The 21,795-nt window shown below is 38.9% G+C and overlaps 1 protein-coding gene across 1 annotated transcript in view; it reads right to left on the bottom strand.

The window, feature by feature from the left end:
- srrm4 (serine/arginine repetitive matrix 4) overlaps positions 1 to 21,795 on the bottom strand; it is a 74,895-nt gene that overhangs the window by 4,405 nt on the left and 48,695 nt on the right. Inside the window, exons 2-12 of the mRNA XM_022208446.2 lie at positions 20,295 to 20,426; positions 11,150 to 11,233; positions 10,952 to 11,032; positions 10,836 to 10,862; positions 10,488 to 10,538; positions 7,035 to 7,118; positions 6,212 to 6,377; positions 1,640 to 1,956; positions 1,215 to 1,409; positions 992 to 1,093; positions 718 to 873 (exon numbers count right to left, since the gene is read on the bottom strand). Of these exons, the coding sequence (XP_022064138.2) occupies positions 718 to 873; positions 992 to 1,093; positions 1,215 to 1,409; positions 1,640 to 1,956; positions 6,212 to 6,377; positions 7,035 to 7,118; positions 10,488 to 10,538; positions 10,836 to 10,862; positions 10,952 to 11,032; positions 11,150 to 11,233; positions 20,295 to 20,426 (1,395 nt within the window). The remainder of the gene's footprint in view (positions 1 to 717; positions 874 to 991; positions 1,094 to 1,214; positions 1,410 to 1,639; positions 1,957 to 6,211; positions 6,378 to 7,034; positions 7,119 to 10,487; positions 10,539 to 10,835; positions 10,863 to 10,951; positions 11,033 to 11,149; positions 11,234 to 20,294; positions 20,427 to 21,795) is intronic.

Genomic DNA, 21,795 nt, shown 5'->3' with positions numbered 1-21,795 from the left:
TACTTGATTTACATGAGAACCAAAATCCATAGTTGTTTTTTGTGACAATGTTGTGACATGTGCACATGTTTCAATCAATTCATTGTAGGAAACAGTTGTATGAATAATTGGTTCATAAGACTGCAGTGATATACATGGCCTTTTCAACTGTGTGTAGACTTTTGCTCATGACTGTATCTGTACATTTAGCCAGGAAAGGGCACCTCTGAGATTAAAAATGTCTTTTACAGGAGTGATATTGAACGTTGCAGCTTTGCAACACAACACGGATTAATGGAGCAATAACAAAGCACAATCTGGTGATTTGTAATCTTTCCGCGGATGCCATGTGTTGTTTTGTGTATTTTTGTGGCTGTATATCATTTATCTCCATCTCAGAGCAGTGTGAAATGAAGGGAACATCACGCTGACTGTGTGGCAAGCCAGGATCTATCAATGCAGGTAACATCAGACTTCCTTCTTCTTTTACATTTCATGTTGTCTATGTTCGCCATCTGTTTCTTCAGCCCCTGTGGTGGCTTTAGAGCTGACAGTTATCTCATCCTCAGGCTAAATGACATTTCAAGGTACACAGCTCATCAACACGAGTGAAAGATTTCAGGTTGGGGACTCGTCCAACTGAGGGGGTGGAGGGTGGGACCAGCGGTACATTTTTGCTGCCTTTAGGCATAAAAACGTACACTGTAGCTATAAATAAACCGGCTGGGAGAGCTGTACCTTGTGATTCGGCGTGCTTCCAGATGGCTTGGCGAGTCTCTCCTCCTCTTCTTCATAGGAGAGTAGGATTTGCGTCTTCGTCTCTTCCCGCTAACCTTATGTGTGTGCTTCACATCTGTCTCTCTGGAGCTACCTGTTCGCTTTCTGTCCCGCAGTCTAGGAGAGAAGGAATAGCACTGTGAAAGTTTAATCACAGATAATGCTCATTTATTGTATGTTTGTTGTTATGCACCACTAATGAGGAACCTTAAGCAGCTGATACACTAAAGTTCACCTGTCAGGACTGTATCTGGAGTAGCTTCCTCTGGAGCTCAGGCTGGCCACGCTGCCTCTTCGCCTCAGATCAGCTGAATTGCTCAGCGAGCGTGAATACGAGCTGCAATTAGAAAATTAGATAATTATGTTTCCATAATCCAATGCAAAATTCTAAAATCTCTTCAGTGTAACTATGCATTAGAAAATGTTGGTGATGCACAGTGTAAAAGCAGTTAAAATACCTGCAAGATGACAGTGAGGGGCTTCGAGAGTAGCGTCCCGAGTATCTGGAACTCCCTGAAGATCTGCTCCTGCTCCTGCTGCTCGATGACCGGGCTTTCAGTCGCCTTCGAGATGACTCGCTCCTCCTCTGTGAACAGCTGGATGTCTTTGGGGATCTCACCACCTCAATCCGACACCCCAAGGTTATCTGCTCTCTGCGAAGAAAAACACATTAAGATGTTTCACTGCTTTGGGTGATAAAGGCAAAATCATGAATCCGGGGTTTGCTTTTAGAGCAGCGCTCGCCTTTATTCTCCATTCATACGATGAATATTTCAGAAGAGGAAACAGAGCGTGGAAGCAGAAGATAAACAAGCTTGCAATTTTCCTGGGGAGCACTCATTCAGATAGATTATTATTATTGTTGTTATGAACACAACATCACCTCTTTGTGCTGAAAAGGGCCGCAGACAAGCCGTCCTCCACGTAAGGTTTGCACAGGGAAGCGTAGCTGGTGACAGAGTTTCCTGAATCAGAGGCATTGTCTCTGTCAGTGAACTTGAGCTTCTCTGGCGAGGCCAGACGCTGACAGTGGTTCCTCTTGTTGTCAGTGACACTCGCCCGAGAAACACCGGTTTTGCTCGACGGCGGCGAAGACGTGTCATTCCCAGAATCGTAATCATGCGGCCCTTCGGTGTGGCTCGATAAATGCTGAGACCCGTTTCCATGCAAAAGCTCGCTTCCAGGTTTTGATGACAAAACCTGCAAACAGACAAACGGGCTACAGCTTAATACCAGGTGTGTACTAATGAATGGAACCTGCTACCTGCTTTGATGCACTTTGTGAATACTCTAGTAACAAAGCCACACATTCCCTCGAAAACACAGTGAAGAGATTTCTTTTTTTTTTCTTTTTCTTTTCTCTTGGGACAGAAAGCTTTGAAAGATAAAGACATCATGCAAATTTGAAGCATGCGAATAACCTCGGAAAAGAAAGTCTGAAGTCAACTAAAGTCAAAGAAATCAACAAGAAAACAATTTTTTTAAAGTATAGTCTAAACTAAAACAATTATATGAAAGGAACAACAAAAGAGCAGAGAAGAAAGGAAAACTATGCGTGGAAAGATCTACCGGCTCTAACTTGGAGTGAAGAGAAAAAGAGTAAACAATAGCCCCCATTGAAAAGCCTCATTTAAAGAACATTGAACAAACATCACAAAAATGGGTATTATGTGGAAATGAAAAGGATTGCAGACAAAGAGAGTTCCCATCAGTCTAGCTAAGAAAGCCCTCAGAATAGGACAGATGACTGTGCTCTTTCTCCTGTAAGAAGTAAATAATTAGCCTGCACCGACCTACAAGTAAATCCCTAAATCTGCGGATAGCATCGACTTACCAATCAAGATTTCCTCCTTAAGTAGGTAAGGTGTAAAAAAAAGGGAAGAGCGGGCAACATAAGTGCATCATTAGAGTCGTAAATTGCAAGAAAAAGACAATAACCCTCTCTTCAAACCCAGAGACAGTTAGATTTATATTGGCATGTTCCTTTTTCTCTCCTAAGTGGTGCATTTTTTTGAAGTCTTTTGGCGAGCGAGGCTACTTTAACTGTGTAAATGAGTATAACTACTGCACGCCGAATTTGGATTTTTTTATTTTATTTTATTTTACTGCAAAGCGTCCACAGATGAGGGGAAGAAACATTCTGATTACGAGACACTTGCGAGAGGTTAATCCATCCTGTCCTCTCATTATCTAGTCTACAGTCAACACAACAAACCGACCCTGAGGGAAATTTAAGCAAATCTTTGTGCTTCCAGCATCCTCTTGTTTTTTGTTCTTTACATCTACACACAATCTGTGCGTACTCAGGGGTAAAAGATTTCACTTACAGAAAGACAAATATTGAACAAAGACATCCTTCAATGTCACCTCGAGATATTTCGACAAGGCTGCCTTCAAGTAAACATTTAATCTCGGCCTTGGCGTTCTGGCACATGGTTCTTGTGTGCTTTTCTTTTTCCCGTTGTTGCCTCAAACATTCTTACATTTCCACCACACAAAAATCACCACTTTATATTCACAGAAAAGGCGTACATAGTTTAGAATGTTTTTTTTTAAGCAGTTTTTTTTTTTCGTCCACTCATACCTACCTTTCCGCTTGAGGATTGCTTTTTTTTTTGGGAAAGAAATATTAAGCAAACATCATTCTGCATTTACCTTTTAAATTATGTGCTTTTATTCACCAAATCCAACACCACAAATAAACACAATGATACAATAAGGCCACCCCTCAGCAACCGGCTGTGAAGTCCTCCTGGACGACTTTGGGAAATTGAATGCTGGGCATGATTTGATATATGGATTAATTTATTGAATTTCAATTAAAACCCTGTGGTGTGTAATTAAAAACATCCTTCTGTGCAATTAGCATAATTTAATGATTGCTGGAGAGAAATTAAATATATTTTATGCTCCAGTAGGCGAGAGACAATGAGGACAGAGCTGTATTTGTGGGTGAAAAAAAAAAGACGGAAAAATCAACCTAAAATTAACAGCACAGTTGAAAATCAGCATTCTAGAAGGTGCTAATGACACTTTTCGGATGTTTGTCTTTTCCTGGTTTCATTTCAGCCTCATGTCAGAGGGGTGTAGTACGAAGTGAGATTAACGGGTTAGCGAGACTTATTAAGAGTTGAGTCCTAAAGAGCTTTCAGTGAGAGATTTGGGGATTTAAATCAGCTGTGAAATGCATCACCTATATACCAAATCTTCTTCTGAGCGATATAGATCCTCAGCTGAGGAATCTGCAAACCTGTTGATCTGTTTGCTGGAATTGCAACTGCAGGGAGCTGTGGAGCAGCAGTAGTGCAAACCCTATTTGTATCGCATGTTAACCTGCTCTACCATTCAAGAGTTTGGGGTCACTTAGAAATGCCCTTATTTTTTTAAAATTTCATTAGAAGTCGTCATAAGTTAAAAAAAGATCAATGGAAACTGTTGTATTAACTTTTTTGAGAGCAGTTACCTAATGATTGCTATCACAAGTTTTTAAGGCCAATACTGTTCCAACTAGTATTTCCATTTTACTGAAGGGAATTTTTTAGTTGTTAGAAGATTAGATAAAGTTTATGGAACCGTCATTCTGAAAATTTACCAAGTTATTTACACTACTGTTCAAAAGTTTGGAAATGTCCATATTTTTGAAAGAAAATCTTTTTTTGTCAATGAAGATAACATTAGATTAATCAGAAATACAGTCCAGACATCGTTAATGTGGTAAATGACTATTCTAGCTGGAAACGGCTGATTTTTAATGGAATATCTCCATAGGGGTACAGAGGAACATTTCCAGCAACCATCACTCCTGTGTTCTAATGCTACATTGTGTTAGCTAGTGGTGTTGAAAGGCTCATTGATAATAAGAAAACCCTTGTGCAGTTATGTTAGCACATGAATAAAAGTGTGAGTTTTCATGGAAAACATGAAATTGCCTGGGTGACCACAAACTTTTGAACAGCAGTGTATATAGTGCCAAAACACAACCTCTTAGCAGTTAACACAGTAAGGTGAAAACCATACGAGTTCTGATTGGGATATTAGGTTTAGTTGAGCCAGCTAGCATAAAGAAAGTCTGGCTAACTTGCTCTGTAGTACGCCCCCTAAGGTTAAAAGAGCTGAAATGGTTCACTGGAATTCTAACATTAAAAAAAAGCAGTGAAGGGAGGAGAGTGAGAAGAGCTGAAGGTAAAAGGCTGGTTTTTATGTCTTCGAACACGTGTTAAGATGCACCTGAGTGTTACTCACACTTTAAAACATGAGGGTTTAAGCCCATCAGTATGTCTAACGAAACAAAAAACACCCTCACTCTGATCTCTGTAGCTTCATTCATGCTTTGTTGTTGCTGTTTTGGTCTAAAAATTCAAGCGCCAAACACTAATATTAGTTATTGCTCCCTTTTTATCTCCTAGTTCAATCTGTTTTCCTATCAGTTATGTTGTTAGACATGATTTCTATGATATGTTGCAAGTACTGCTGGTTTAATTTCCATCTCAAACCTCCCCCAACCTTGCAGCTCTTTGCGCTAAAACAGCACAGTTGCAGTTTTATCCACTTTTGATGGCTCGCAATAAAAGACAATAAACAAACGCTGGCTGTTTGCAGATCACGGTTTAAGACACCAAATAACGACGTCGCTTTTATAACTTCCGTTTATTTTGAGCAAAGAACGCGCCATTATCCTCCCATGCAGCGTTACAGTTTCTCATCAGTGGTAAAAAAAAAAATAAACTGGACGTTTTTCTGAACATAAACAGCTTTAAGGAATAAAGCTGGCAATTTCCCTCGTTTTGCCTCTGAGCGTAATCTAGGTTTCTTTGCACAGCTGTCTATTATCGAGGTTCTGTGTGTACTTACTGTGAATATACCACAAATGTAAATGTGAGATTTAACAGGATGTGCCTACTGAGGCTGCAGAACAGGGGGGGGGGGTCTTCAGAGCGTGAATTCATTCTGATATTTACATTTGAATGTGACACGGTTTCTTACCAGAAGGGGAAAAAAACAAGCTTTAAAACACCCACATTGTTATGATTTAGCCAACATGTTTAGCCAACAGTTATTTTGTGGGGACTCTTTTCTACCCAGCGTGTGCACACTTAATGATGTTCAAAACAAGAGCTGACAAAATTCATAAAACGAGCTCAGAGTCAGGCCATGTGCAGCTTTTTTCCCCCTTCTGTTTTGTAAATATTCATCCCATAGCTGACAGCTAAATGGGTTTACACCTAATTTTCTGAAACATATTATAACTCCATTGAATATTAAACGGCAGGAATGTGCTTCAATAGTGATGCGAAGGAAGAGAGTAAGTAAGAAAATGCTTTTACTGGTGATAACTTGCCAAAGCCAGCTGCCTCTCTGTCGGCATTTTCCTGGCGATAAGCTGCTCGACACGGCCGCAACTGAGAAATCAAACTGAACCAGTGGCAGCATCATGAGAGTCCTAAAGAGTACTTACGGTGCCGGTTGAGAGGATGGAGCGATATTTTGGAGCCGTTTTACACACTGATTTGGTTGTAGGTCTCCACTTGATGTCGGTGTGGGTGATCACCGCGTTGCTTTCCTCTCCCACAGCTGCCAGCTCTCCTAAAGCCTGATGTACCACAGATTTTTGCAGATGGTGTCTGTGTGAGGGGGGGGGAAATATGCTGCATTTAGTTTTCATCACGCAGCATCAGGATTCTGCGCTTCAGAGAATGGGACATTTGATCAGCGACTTCTCTTTCTGTTGTGTAATCACAGAACAGCTGTAAAGAAATGGCTTCTTGAGCACTAAACCAACCTGAGAAGATAATCTGATAGAGTCAATTGAGCTTCAGAACGCAGTTTTGTCTCACAGTGAGGATATTATTTACTGGAAATTCAAATTGACTTCAATCTGAGGTACATTTTTATACACTGTCACGGCTGAAAGTTCACTAATTGAGTTAATTCTGGCAGTCTTCAATCAACAGCGACCGATTATTATTGTAAGATTAATTATCACCAATATGCAGCCTTTTCACTGCCATCAACTCACTGCAATCCATTAAAGACCGCAGCACACGGCAACATTTTTTTTTACCATATGTCATTATAATTGAGCCCATTGATCTGTGGAGTGAATTTGTTGGCCGTTTTGCTGTGAGGCTGTGATAAGAGCTGCTTTTTGCCTGAGATCAGGAAGTCACCTCTGCCTTATCAGTCATCGCTGTGGTGTGACCAAGAACTGGGCAGACACCTCGGGCCGATAAGATAAAGTGAGGGAGCAGCCGGCGGGGACAGGGGGAGAGGGTCCGTACCTGTCCTCTGTGGAAGATTGGCAGGAAGAAGTGTCCGACTCTGACCTCCGGTAGCGTCGCCTCCGTCGTGAGTGAGTCCGTGAACTGGAGCCGAGCAGAGGAGGGAAGACACACGTGGATAAGCAGCTCACAGTGCTGTGATTAGCTGATTGATAGACATTTATGATCAATAAGTTCTAGGAGCAAGAGCAAATTCTGTCTTCTTAAATATGAGGATTTGCTGCTTCTCTCTGTTCTGTATCGTTGTGAGTTGATCACATTTGTAGTTTTTAGTCAAAACAACCCGACACCAGGGTCTGGAAATGAGTGATTTATGTTTTGCACCATTTGTTCCATTTGTTTGCACTCAGTGGAGCTTTGGTGTTTAATTTCCTGTAGAATTTACAGTGGCATCGCTTCTACACATTTCAACAGTACAAGAAACACATGTACCGATGCAAGAAAGTCAATAGCTTAGGAAGATTATCTGAGCCTCTTTATTTGGAGGGGAAACTTGAAATTAGGCATCCACAGAATCAGGGTTCTGGGACATTTTCCATGTTAAAAAAGTCTCATTTCCAAACTTCTCTGCATATTTTCACACCACATTTGACATCTTAATATAAATTGTTAAATTATAGTTAGAGTGGTGCACGTGTATGTCTCATTCTGACTCTGTATGCACTTATGCTGCCAGAAAATACCCAGACGGTTGTAGCTCTAGGTACGGTGGCTCATACAAATCAATAAACAATGCACAATTTAATATTCAAGCTCTAATAGTTAGCCAGTGAGCAACAAGAAGGGATGACTGTTTCTCCGGACCAGTGCTACCTACAGTGTACTGGTCTCAGTTTCCCGTCACATGTTGATAAATAATACAATAATATTGCCATGTCCCATATTTTTTGAGTTTGTTTTACAAATATGAACAGAAATAAGAAATCTAGTTTTCACACTGTCTGTGCAGCCTTCTTTATTCACTGTGGAAACGGCTAATGTAATTATAAAGGCCTGGTTTCCTTACACAGAAACCGTAATCTGATTACTGCTAACTACACGACTGCATAACTGATACTTTTTCACAGATGCTTAATATTTAGGTATTTGTCGTGCAGTTCAGATTTGTACATAAATGTTTACAGTCAGTCATTTTGCTTTTAACTTTTTAATGGTCGGAGTTTTCTCTCCTAAAGTTTGGCTAATTTTGAATTTCCTGGTCGATATGGGTTGAAGACACCAATGGCAAACCACAATGTCTTAACCAAGGGACTGCTATCGGTCATTCTCCATCTTTTACTTCCTTTCGGCTACCAAATTAAGTTTAAAATGGGTCAGACAGCTTGTGTTTCTTGCTCTTATTTGTAGCAATGACGGTACTTTCCCAAATCTCAGAAGTGAACTTTAAGCCTAAATAGGCCTGTTGTTTTGTTAACGGATGACATTTGGAGAAACAACTGAACAATTACAGCTTGTTAAAAGGAATTAACAAAATGGATGTCATCTTCCTAATTGGTAAGCCATCAAGGTACACCCATTTGAAATTATTACAGAGAAATGCAGATAAGCGTGAATAACATCAGAGCTGTAGTGGCCAGGTCAGTTGGTGGATGGGTTGGTCAAAATGCTCATTGGTCATACAGTTGCAGGTGTTACTTTGATGAGCAGAAAAGCACAACATCAACAGTCTTCCAGGATAAATCTGGTATTTTTGGTGGCAGGAGGAACAAACTACTTGTGAACACCAGTTTTCACAAGTTTAAACTCACCCAACCTAATGGAGACTGCCAGGGCTATTTTTTTTTCAAGAATCAGTTCCAAGTCGACTCCAAACTAACAAACACCATGTAAAGAAGTCTTCAGCGTTTCAGCATTTTGTCCAAAGAATACATTTCACTGTGCATTATACTGTGTATAACTGTGTTCGTGATTTTAAAAAAAAATCTTGAAAGAGTTGGCCTAAAAGTTGAGTGTTAACTTTGGGAACAGAAGTTTGCATATCACAGCTCAACAAAGAACATGCAACTCGGCGTTGATTTCTTCAGTAGTTCTTGCGCTTGGATATGACAGCTGATGTATTTCACTATTTTTCAAAAATGATGTGAGTATGGGCATGCAGATACTGCTCCGCTTTGTGTCTGCTATCATTTCAGTATAAAATAAGGTTAAAATGATTTATTATGCAGCAAATACTAGCATTTCATTCTTACTTGGAATTAATTTAGGCTAATAAGGCTAGCAGGCTCAGTGCACTGCAGCTGGTTTAGTTCGTCTAGAGATAATGTGGAGATTCTTGTTTTTCCTACATCCAGTAGATTGGTTGAAGAGTAGGAACAAGTGAGGGGGTTAGAAGCAGAGTGGTCTAACCGACAAAAAAATCTAAACTGAGTTTTATATTATAGTAGCAAAGTGGTCGAACCCACAACCCAAATATAGCGTTACAGTGGCTTTGAATGTTCAACCATTCCTGAAAATCCGAAATTATGAACCGATTTTTCTCAAAAACTACAGAAAGACCACTCTGCTTCCAAGCCCTCTAAATTCAGTTGAGATTTGATTTGGTTCACTTCAGCCCTCGATGGCATTATTGCAGCCGTACAGATTGCTGAAAGTTAACTGGTGATGTGCTAAACTAAGATCATCCTTCAAAATAAAGAATCTTTTATCCTAGATACTATAGATAGATTCAACATAATTCAAAATGATCACATGTAGACCACATACATGAATCTACTGGCATCACCAATTGTCTGGATGCTGTTTTCTGCTTAAGATTTAAAACGCACAATCACATCAAGCCTTTTTATCTTTAAGAATATATGCATTATTCAGATCTTCACCTCATATTCCTTCTTACTCTTAACCGAAGGATCCTGATGTATGGATGCATGAACCGTCTTTGAGAAAATAGCACATGAGAGAAGGCGGGAGAATAAAGGAACAGCAAAGGCATGATAGGGAGCGGAGTGATCGGAATAAAGGAACGAGGAGCTGTAGCGAGCCGGGAAGCAGCTGCTGAACTTGGCTCTTTGCTTACAAACAACGACGCGCTGCATCCAAAGTCGAATTATAAAATGTTTCAAGATCACAGCATGAAATTGGTTTCTCTTACCCTCTTTCACCCCCACTGTTTTTTTTTGCCTCTGCTTTGTGGCTCAAGCGTTCAATCAGTTTTCCTCCCTTGCATGGTTCCCTTATTTTTTTTTCTCCCTCACACTTTGCTCTCAAAAATAAGTAAATAAATAAATAAATCCACACACTTCTGTATTCACCCGTCACGGCCCTACATGAGAGCGTTTATGGAGAATCCGCTCTCTTTCTTCTTTTAGCGTTTGTTGAAGGGGATGGATGGGCTTACCATTGGGGGGATAGGAGGATGCTAAAGAGTGTGGGTGCAAAGAAAAAAATAATAAAAAAAAAGTTGTGTAGGATTTTGGATGGTACATGATTCTGATGCAACAATCACAGACTGACCTTTTCTTGTGCTTGCGCTCATCCTTCCTCTTATGTTTTAAACTTGAAGAGCTGCAGGGATGAAAGAGAATAGAATCATGAGCGAGGGGCATTAATTCCGACAAATCCTGCGCAGACAGCCTGCCTTCTCGCTGATACATAAAGAGAATTGGACTTTAAGGTGGAAATCCAGTAATCTCGCTGAAAGCAGGCACCGACTGTTACACCACATTTAAGACGGAAACTTATCCAGGTGAGAACTGTTTGTCTTCAAAGCCTCTCTTTTAATAAAACATTTTTACCTCTAGAAATAAGACACACGCACATGCTGATAAGGCAAAATGCTGAAATGATGAAAATAAATCTTACCTGTGTTTTGACTTTTTGGAGGTATACCTAGAATGAGGGAAAAAAATTATTTGGGTCATCTAAAAATACAAGTATTCAGCCATTTTGCTGATATTTTTGTAATAAGCAAGAACTACCGATGCCGCTTGCTCTTCTTGGAGCTCTTCTTCTTCTTCTTTTTCTTCTTCCTCAGTGGCGACAGGCTGTGGGAAGGAGACCTAAAAGCAGGAAGAAAAAGATAAAGACACATTAACTCCAAGAATTCTCTCAGTTTAGTTATTCCAGGAAACACAACTAAGGTATCCGAAAATACATCTAATTTTGGGAGAACAAACCGTTTCCTTTTCCTCTTCCGCTCAGACTTTCTCTTCTTCTTCTTCCCCTTCGGCCGAGGGTAAGGGTCCTCGTCAAAGGAAGGGCTGCAAGCAAAGAAGGCACATGAATTCAGTCATACAATGGGATTTAAGATGAGAAAACTCAGCTGCAAGAATCTAACAGAAACTTCTTGCTGACAGAATCCAAATTATTTGAAAATTGATCTATGTACAAGCTGCTGTTTGACATAGATACAAAACATCACTGGTTGCCTCCAGTGGTATTTAAGCCTTACAAATGCTTCTACTCCAAAATAACCGAGGTAAATTGAATTTAAAAATCCATTATCCTAAAGAATTCAAAATCTCAAAATTGCCAGCATTTTTTTGTTCATTGGGGAGCAGAAAAAACAAGATGCAAACCCAAATTTTACAGTTAAGATGCAAGCTAATCAAGGCTAAAATACTAATTGTTAGCTAATAATGAGCAACAATATTGTCAATCATATTCAACTAGCAACATTCACTCTCTTTCACTCTTAAAACTGCAACAACTTTAAAACTGCCAGCATTTTTGTCCATTTAGGCAGACAAAACAAGAATGTTATGTCATCACTTTTCAAGTAAAAGGTGACCTAAAGAAGGAAAACAGGCTAGTCATAGGGGGAAAATGAACAACATCATTGTCCATTTGGAGTTAAGTTTGTGACCAATGGAAAACATTCTTTAAACTGCCAAGCATTTTTTTTTTTGCCTATTTGGGGGCAAAAATAACCCAATACAAACACATCATATCACCTTTTAAGTGATGTTCACTAATCAAGGCTGAAAGGCTAATCATTAGCTAATAACGAGTCATAGTATTGTTTATATGGAAGATAACATTCACTTTCTTCAACTCTTAAAACTGCAAAACCTTAAAACTGTCAGCAACTTTTTGTCCATTTAGGGGCAGAAAAATAAGATGTAAGCATGGCATTATATAATTACTTTCATAGTAAGATACTGGCTAATCAAGGCTAAAAGGCTAATCGTTAGCTAATAATGAGCAACATCATCATCCATTTGGAGCCAAGTTTGTGTCAAGTGTACAACATTAACTGTCATTTACTCTGTTTTTAGTTTCTACTACCTCTTACAGAAATGTATATCATTTTGCCAGCTAAATACTTCACTATAATCCCCAGCTAGTCTCTTTCAAATTTTTTGAGTTGACCACCTTAACCTGTGCGGCAATCTTGGCCTGTCCACTCCCCAAATTTAACCTAAACTGGACAGAATCTTAATGTTCCTTGCATCTTTCCCAAAATTAGGTCAGTAATCATGGTCCAGCCTTAGTGAAACATGGCTATATCGTTAGCCTAATAGCATAGTTGCGTAAGTCATGAAGGCCAAAAAATGACTTAGCCAATTATGCTATTAGGCTAACGATATGTTAAAATGAAATAGAAAAATAAAAAATAAATAAAAGGTCATAATAGCGTTTAGACAGGCAGACACTGCAAGAAATTAGATATCGTCTATTCTGACGTAACTAAGTAGACGAGTTGTCTCCATATTGGTCTGTATTCTAAATCTGACTTTCTCCCAACTAGAATATATTCCCAAAGATTAGAGAAAATCCTTAGAACTGATGCTGGCACTGTTGCTTTGTCGGTGTCACTTCTGTTTTCAGTAAACCTTACTCCCAACCAAAGCCATGTGAGTCTCTCTGTGTCTGTCTCTACATCGTTAAAACTCCATGACAAGTATCACAGCCATTCATGTTCATTTAAGGGTGGGATGCCAAACCCATGATTAGTATTCAATTAATTATGCAGTTCTGCTTTAATATGTTTGAAAACATCCCAGAGCATGTTTTATTTTATTTTTTTAGATTCTTTACATTCACCTGAAGTGGAGGCTGAATTCTTTTAGACAAATATATTAAATCCTCAAAAAGATAAGGCCAAAACCATCTGCATTGCCATTTGAGAATATTGCTTTTCTTTGTGCTAATGTCTTAACACAAAACATGCAGTTCATATCTCATGTTAATAGTTTCAGCTATTAATATACAAGTACCTGAAATGATCACACCATCAGTGCTAAGAGCTCCCACAGGTTGTACTAATAGCTACTTTAAGACATTATTCAAATAGGTGAGAACTTAGATGAGGATGTTTTCTTCACCGCATTTTGTATATTAGATATCACACAAGTGTTATATACCTTTTTTCCTGCTGAGTGTGAAAATGCCTCTATAATAATCTGCAGGGGGTCTCCAAAAGCCTGCATTAGTATTTGCAGATTTGGTTGCAAACATTTCCATGATAGAAGCACAAAATTGGGAGTTATTTAGGTTGCAGATACAACTCATTCAGCGACCTCACAGAATCCCACTTAAAATACATTCTTAAGGAGTTCGCTGAAATGCTTTTGTTCCTAAAATATTTGCAGACAAATAAACAGAACGGGGTGCGGGTAAAATAATCCACATGACTCATCGCTGGCATCGCGTAGCTGCACATAAATGCATTCTGATTCCCTCCTCACAACAATCATAAGCAAGATTATCTGTGAGCCAAATGTCCCATATGAGATGATCCCATCACAACAGGATGATTAAATCCTATCCAGACTGGTATAAAGCACAAAGCAGATCGCACGCTGGTGAGCTTCAATAAAGTCAAGACCGATGGCAACGCACTCGGAGGGAGGAAATCTTACATCAGAATGAGATCTTTGAATTAAAATCGGGAACTTTACTTGGTGCTTTCATTAGTGTGTGTTTTACAGAGTCCATCAGTGATGTGCAAGTTGCAGGAGTTGTTGTGAATTTAAACCTTATACTTTTAATATGCTCTATTCTGTCGCTCTGAGATTTCTCAGATGCAGACACAAGAGACTTTTAATGCATCTTTTAATTTTTCATGGACACACATTGTCACTTTAGGCCGAGATATTCTTCCTATCCGTCCCTTCTTCTATTAAATTTGTCATTATATAGAAAAGGAAACTGCCAGATTCCAGCTGCTGATTGCTGTCCAAAGGTCCACTTCATTTACTCTGTGAAGATGACTGATCTGGAAGAGGAGACGACGGCCTTTGAAGCGCCACTGGGCTTGCTGAATGGGCTTTTCAAGTGCGGAAGTGACTGAAATTTATGAGATGCAAAGACAGGAGGAAGTGAGCAAGTCGGGTGAAGGATGAAGACATCACGACGGAGCTCTGGGAATGTGTGATTATTTTCTGATGTTCTGGAGATTAAATGATAATTTTCAAAAAAAATTTATGGATTGATGAATTCTCAAGATAACTGTTAGACTATTTGCAACAGGTCTGCAACTGTGGTGATTTCATTAATATTTTATTTTTGTGTCTGGTTCTGGTTCATCTTCCCAACATTAGTACAGCATGTACCACGACTCTGACTGGTTCAGTCATTTCTCAAGCAGGAAAAACAGTCATTTACAAGAGAAATACTATTTTTTTTCCGGCATTTTTACCATTTTTAGACAGTAGGAAGGCAAAGAAATGACATGCACTGAACATCAGGCCCGCCAAGAACCAAATCAGCGTCTAACTATTTGAGATAAAGAGCAGATATCGAATATGTTGTTCACATTTGAACATAACTGATGATTAGAAAACTTCTTGCACCACCAACTGTGACCCAAAGGATCTCAAAAAAGTGTGGGTTTGTGCTCATTTCCTGGTGTCACCAATCACTTTTTCTCTTGTGAAACCAAAGCACACACTTGTTTTCTACTCCAACCCCCCAGAAATGTGAAAGAACTCAAGACAAAAATGAAGCAAAAGCTAATATTTGCAATCAAGGAGCACTCGATTCTCTTTGATACGACTTTAACCAGCCACTGGGACTCGAATGAGTCAAAGAATGCATGAAACTAAATCATGAGCTCAATGCAATCACACTGTCAAGCCTCGGGCTCATGAGAACCACGAGAGAGGGCTGCCACTTTGAATCTCAGTGTGTCAACAAGGCGCAAAGCTCTAACATATGCACTTTGAAATGGAGTCGATTAAACATGAATTTTCTCCTCATTAAAGCTGGAAGATGCAAAGCTAGAAGATTCTAATTCAATCTAGCTCCTGTCAGATTCAGCCGGTTTCGCCTTATGGACTGCTAGCCATCCGTTCTGTGTGTGCACTGAAATAAAATGTCGTGTTTCTACACAGCTCTGGCTCGAAATATGGGAAACAAAAAGGCTCAGAGGAGTTCTCAGGCAACTATTCACAACAACAGGAAATGGAGAAAAGGGTAGAAGACAAGGTAAATCTGCCACATGCTAGCTAAACATCAACAAACTCTCTCCACAACTGCAGACTCCAGCTTTAATAAAAAAACAGATACAATTTTATTTTATTGTGTACACGCTTTAATTAGTCGGGCTATTTTGCAGAATTATTAATAATCTTAGGTTATGAACAATAAAATGAAAAAGGACAAGTGAAGTTGTTTAATAAAGAACATGGTAGACTTTTAATCTTGATATTTAATTAAGCCAGGAATAATTTTGCATAAATAATAAGATTGCAGGGTCTTAACCATAATATTCTAATTAGCCAACCAGCTAATCAGATAGATATGTTTTTTTCATTTAAGCTTTTATTAATTTTAAACAAACAAAGACAAACAGCATTTTAAAAAAATAAACAAAAAACTGACACATAAATATGTAATTTAATATTTTAGGGCCTTTGTCATGATATTTACATTTGTCTAACACAGTGGTATAATTAATAATATTGTAAGGTCCTTTACAATATATCCTTTAATGAATCAGGTAAATTACTATAATAAATAAGAACACAGGGTCTTTCCTTGATAAGACCTGAAAAATTTGAATCACAAATAATATTTTAACATTGGGTAGGTTTGCAGAATTAATCATATTTTAGGGTCTTAACATTAAAATGAAATTAGTTTGACAAGGTTGTTTGATAAATGATATTGTAGAGTTTTAATCTTAATATTTAATTGAATCAGGATTTTTTCACGAATAAAAGATTGCTGTGTATGAAATAAAATATTTTAATTAGTCAAGTAAATTTATAAAATATATGATATTGTAAGGTGTTCAACAGTTAATCTGAAAAATATACCATTTATATAATATTGTCCAGTCTTTACCTTAATATTTATATTTGTCCTAAAAAGTTGTGTAATTAAGAATGTTGTAAGGTCTTAAGCATGTACACTTTCATTAAAATAGTATAATAAATAATAATACAGGGTCTGATCTTTGATATATGAATTTCATTGATAAATTTGTATCACAAATCATTTTGTAGGGTCTTGACCTCATTATTGAAATAATAAGTCATGTAATTTTGCAGAATTTACAATATCGCAGAACCTTTACATTAAATTGACCAGATAAACGTGTTTAATAAATAATATTGTAGAATTTTAATCTTGATATTCAATTATGTTAGGATTTTTGCATAAATAATAAGATTGTAGGGTCTTAACCATAACATTTAAATTAGTCAAGTAAAATTATGAAAATACATAATATTGTAGGATGTTAGCCAGTTAATCAGAAAAATATCTCATTTATATATTATTGTAGGGCCTAAATAATAAGATTATAGGGTCTGAATATTTAAACTCGCCTAACAGATTTTCTAATATTGTAAGGTCTTAAGCGTACACATTTTAAATTTTTAAGGTATTCACCATTAAATACAGTAGATAAATCAGAATTATATTTAATGTTGAAGGGTCTTTCCTCTATTTAAATTTGACAAATAAATTTGTATAATGAATATAATTATAGGGTCTTTACCTTCACATTTACATTAGTGAGTTAATTTTGCGGAATGAATCATATTGTCGGGTCCTACCTATAATATTTAAATGAACCAAGCACATTCATTAAAGACATAATATTGTAAGGTGTTAACTAGTGAGTCAGATAATTATATATTTTATCTAATATTAGAGTGTTTTACCTTAGTATACAAAATTGTCTGATAAATTTGCATAATTATACAAATAAAAAATGCAAAAAATGTACAATATTGTAGGGTCTTCATTTCAAATTTTATATCAGTGTTGAAAGTATGAGTAATGAAATCATTTTAAGAGTCTTAACAGCTAATTTAACAGTAAATAATTAGCTTTTTAAACAATTTTAAGCAGAATATTATGCAAAAAAACAATGTAAACAATGAAAACCAGCGACGCTGTGCATATAACTACTAATTGGAGAGAAACTTTCTCCCCTGCAACATTACTACTTTCAGGATATTTTCGTGGCACAGCATGAGATTCAGCTCGGCTCTGGGCAGAAAACACCAAATTGCCTGCAAATAGCAGCTGCACACGTTACATTTTGAGTCACTTTCATGCTTACTGGAGGGTAATCATTGCCATTTGCACGTCAAATTCACAGGAATGTACCTTCATGTTACACAAACAGAAGGTCGAGCACACAGGTGAGTGTGATCCGGACTGATCCAGACAATGACAAACTGCACTCCTCCTTGATATATGCGACCACAGAGGCTCTGGAGACTATGTGCCTGTTCCACTGGATGCTGAGGAGTGTCCTGCTATAATAAATGACCCTGCTTGGTGTAGTCGGCAGTTTGGGAGCATTAGGAAATGAAATGCATTAGGGCTGATTAGACAGACCAAGCCCAAGTACCCTCTCCTGGTAATGAGAACGCTTTGTCACTCATTAACACCTCCACCATTCTGGCCTTGTGGAAGAGAGAGCACAAGGCGAGCATTTGCATTTCTTTTTGCCAGCAGAAACAGTTTCCTTTGATGAGGTGGAGAGAATGAAAGGGAGAATGAGAGAGCAGTCAACTGCCAGCCACACCGGGAATGGTGATTTTGTGGAACGATGGCGTACGAAAAGGGGATCTAGGGACATCTGATGAGAATTTGCTCAATGCAGAATTCCTATTTTCCCAAAGAGCAGATTGCTTTTCTTCTCAAACCACATTTCTTCATTTCTCTGTTCGTAGAGGTTTCCGGTAATTAAATGCTTTAGCGGAAATGATTTATTTAACTGGCAACAACTCCTTTCTAGAGCTCACTCACGAGAGCCAACATACTGTTTCTTGAAGGAATCCAGTTTCAGTAGTTCATGGTTTCATGTTCAAATGAACATTTGGGTTCTCTGCTGAATCAGGCTGCTGCCAGCCAATTAGCAAGATAACAATCCAAAGAACAAATGTCTTCCTCAGCGGAGGAGACTTTTCTCAGCAGAGCTTGTAACTGAGACAAAGTATTTGGAAATGGATCTGGCTCATTAGTCACCGTTTAATAAATGGAAATGAATGAATGCAAACACATTATTTTTCATGTGTCTACATGTGGTGAATGCTGGGGGATGTGGGATTCATCCAGTGAGCTTTCATTAAGTCTGCATGTAGCGGCTGTATCTCCTCAGACATCCCTCTTCTCTGCTGACCTTCAGGTAGAAGTACTAGTGCAGAGTGGACGTACTTCAGTGTAGTCCTATAAACACTTTAAAAAAAAAAAAAAAAAAAAAGCAATTCATGAGAGTGGTTAGCGCCGTCACCTCACAGCTAGAAGATCTCCGGTTCGTGTCACGGCCTGGGCTTGGGATTTTTCTGATGGAGTTTGCACGTTCTCCCTGTGCATGCGTGGGTTTTCTCCAGATTCTCCGGCTTCCTCCCACAGTCCAAAAACATGCTGATGTTAACTGGGAATTCTAAGTTGTCTGTAGGTGTGAATGTCTGTCTGTCTGTGTAGCCTTGTGACCTTAAATCAGTGGGAATAGACCCCCCCCCCCCCCCCCCCAACGACCCTAATGAGGATTAAGCGGTGCATAGATGATGGATGGATGGAAGTCGTGTCATCTCAGTATTTGACCAGGGTTAATCTGACATTTGGCTTTGTAGATCCTCGGTCATGCTAACTTTTTGGTTCTTGAAAATGTTTCACCTTCAAATCCAAGAGGCTTTTTCACCTCTGTTCAGAACTTTCCATTCATTTCCATTCACATGTTTTTGCCAAATTAGAAGAAATTTCCACTTCCTCAGCTTTGACAGCTTTCTGGTGTAGTGCAACTTTTACAGATTATGTTGCTGTATTTTTCATCTACTTGTCCAGAGACAACAGATGCAAAGCTGACGCTAGCTAACCGTGGATCACATAAATATAGAATAAAAATACAAGACAAATAATATATTTAAAACATTTAGTCAAGAGATGGGCATGTGATGATCGCATTATATTTTTTCTCTGTAACAAAATGCTCGTACTCATGTGATTCCTGAGTGCTTCCGTTTTAAATGACTTCATCCGTCTGTCATTCAGAGCTGCTGAGGAGAAAAGTCCTCTGGTGTCGATTCAGCTCACAGAAAAAGGCTTCAAGGATAACAAACGCTATAAATCTTTCGCACCGTGCTTTTCTTTTCTTTTTTTCCCCCTCTTAAGACGCCTTTTCTTGCAGAAACCTGAAAAATGATTATCAGAAGGCAGCATGCTGGCGCGTTCTCAGTTAAATTCAAAAACAAAGAGAAGTGGCCGGCGGGTAAAGTTCACCCAAAGAGAAGGGATCGGTGTTTGTGATCCTCTCGTACACTTCAGGTGCGGTTTCATTCCTGTTTTACGTATCATTGGCTGCTCCCCTGCTGTGTGACTGCGGAGGCTTTGAAGATGTCAGATTAATTAAGAGGTTTCTTCAAAAAATAAAATAAAAAAAAAAGCTGCTTGGATTGATTTTCCCACCTCAGAAGAAGAAGTCTGAAAAGTATTCTCAGAGACTTTTGGTTCAAGGTGTTTGGTGAAAGAGAGGATCTGAATGACACAGTGTGGAATTTCTCACAACATCTTTGTATTTCTCCACAGGGCCCAGCCTGATAACACTGTTTACATTCCCTGCACCAGAATATAGAGATTAGCTCAGGTTTTTTTCCCCCACTCAGAGTGGGGCCCTGAAGGAGTTTTTGGTGCGTGCTGTTCAAAAGGCTTTATCATCAGCACTGTAATCTACAAAAGCACCTCCAAAAGAACAAAAAAAAAACAACACAAACTCCAACCATTCATCATCAGAAAGACTACTCGCTCTGATCAACAATACCGCATCTTTCAAGCGGCATTGATTTCTCAACTTTCTCATTTCTTTACAAGCGCTAATTTTTTGTTTTTTTTTGTTGATGTTTTGGAATCGCTCACCTCCTGGCCCTGCGGTGGCTGCCGTGGTGTTTGCGTCCTTTGATGCAGCCGTTCCTTTCAGACGTGTCCACCCTCGTGTCCGCCGCTTTCCTCTCATCAGTCTTGAGCGGCTGGCAGGTTGTTGTTTCAGAGCTGTGAGGCGAGAAAAAGAAATAGAAGATTACGTTTTTGGGTTGTTTTTTTTTAGGCTTTTGAGCCCACAGTGAAAACTTCTAGTTGTCCACACAGTTAACGCTTCCATCATATGACTGGGAAAAGGGGGCCGATTCAGCATGCTTGGTTAGCCTTGTTCCCTCTGGTCTGCTGGGTTATGTGTTTTTATTCCCCTCCATTTCTTCCTGCCAGCACTTCTCCAGGAAGAAAATTGGAGGTCAGCCATTTACCATTCAAATGGATGTGTCATTTGAAATGTAGTTATTTACATGCTTCAGCTGCTGTGACATTTTGGCGGGGAAAATGTTGTTTTCTATCTCACGCTGACGTGGTCATGAGAACAGTTCAAGTTGTTGCTGATTTTCTTCCCATCTGATGCGCTCAAAATCAAGGAGCCACACAGTTTTAAAAGTGAGGCGACGATCTGGAAAGGGAAATTTCGGCAGACGAGTGCAACTCAAACGCACAGATCAGACTGATTCATTATAACAGGTTAATGCAAACATACAGTACATCATGCCTGTCTGATAAAAACAGCGCGGAAACATTCAAACATTATGAGAAGAGGTCAGAGCTACATGTGAGAAGATTATTTCTGGATCCTAAATTGTCGGTATCCTAAAGAGCGTAACTATCATAAACAAAAAAAGCACTCAGAGCTCAGCACTCTGCAAAGGCTGTTCAGTCGTTGTATGATTTCCGATGGATAAGTCCTGATAAGTCCGCAGGGGTGGATTTGTAGTAGGATTGTAATCATGTGATCGTCAGCAGGCAGTCGACATAGTGTTCCCTTGTTGTCATAGCTACAGTGATGCTATCTCGTAATGATACAGAAATCTTTAACAAATCAGTGGATCCAGACTATAAGCCGCATCACTGCCAAAATCTAATGAGGTGGTCTTTGTGTCATTTCTGACCTTCCCTGAAAATTTCATCCAAATCTCTAATTTTGTTTTTGAGTAATGTTGTGCACAGACAAATGTACGCCGATCACTACATTGTAAAAAGGTGATTGCTCTGTTCTGGAAAAATTAAAAACCTCACAGAACAACTATCATAAATTGGATTAGACAAATGATGTCAAAGGGGCAAACAAAAAGAACACAAGGAAGTTTGGGGACGTGGATTTGGTGAAAAGTTGACTGACTTTGTTGTAAGAAAGGAGCAGTTCCTTTTTTGTTTGTCAGTGTGTTTTAATTTATTTCATTCCGTAGTTGTTGTTTTCTTCTGTATATCCACTAACGCTTCAAGTTTGGGGTCACTTAGAAATGTCCTTATTTTGGAAGGAAAAGCATGTTCTTTTCAGCATAGGCGTCAGTTTAGGGGGGGACGGTGGGGATGTGTCCCC

This window comes from Acanthochromis polyacanthus, chromosome 7 (assembly GCF_021347895.1).
Source record: "Acanthochromis polyacanthus isolate Apoly-LR-REF ecotype Palm Island chromosome 7, KAUST_Apoly_ChrSc, whole genome shotgun sequence".
Lineage (NCBI taxonomy): Eukaryota > Metazoa > Chordata > Actinopteri > Pomacentridae > Acanthochromis > Acanthochromis polyacanthus.
This window is presented reverse-complemented; position numbering and strand designations above follow the sequence as displayed.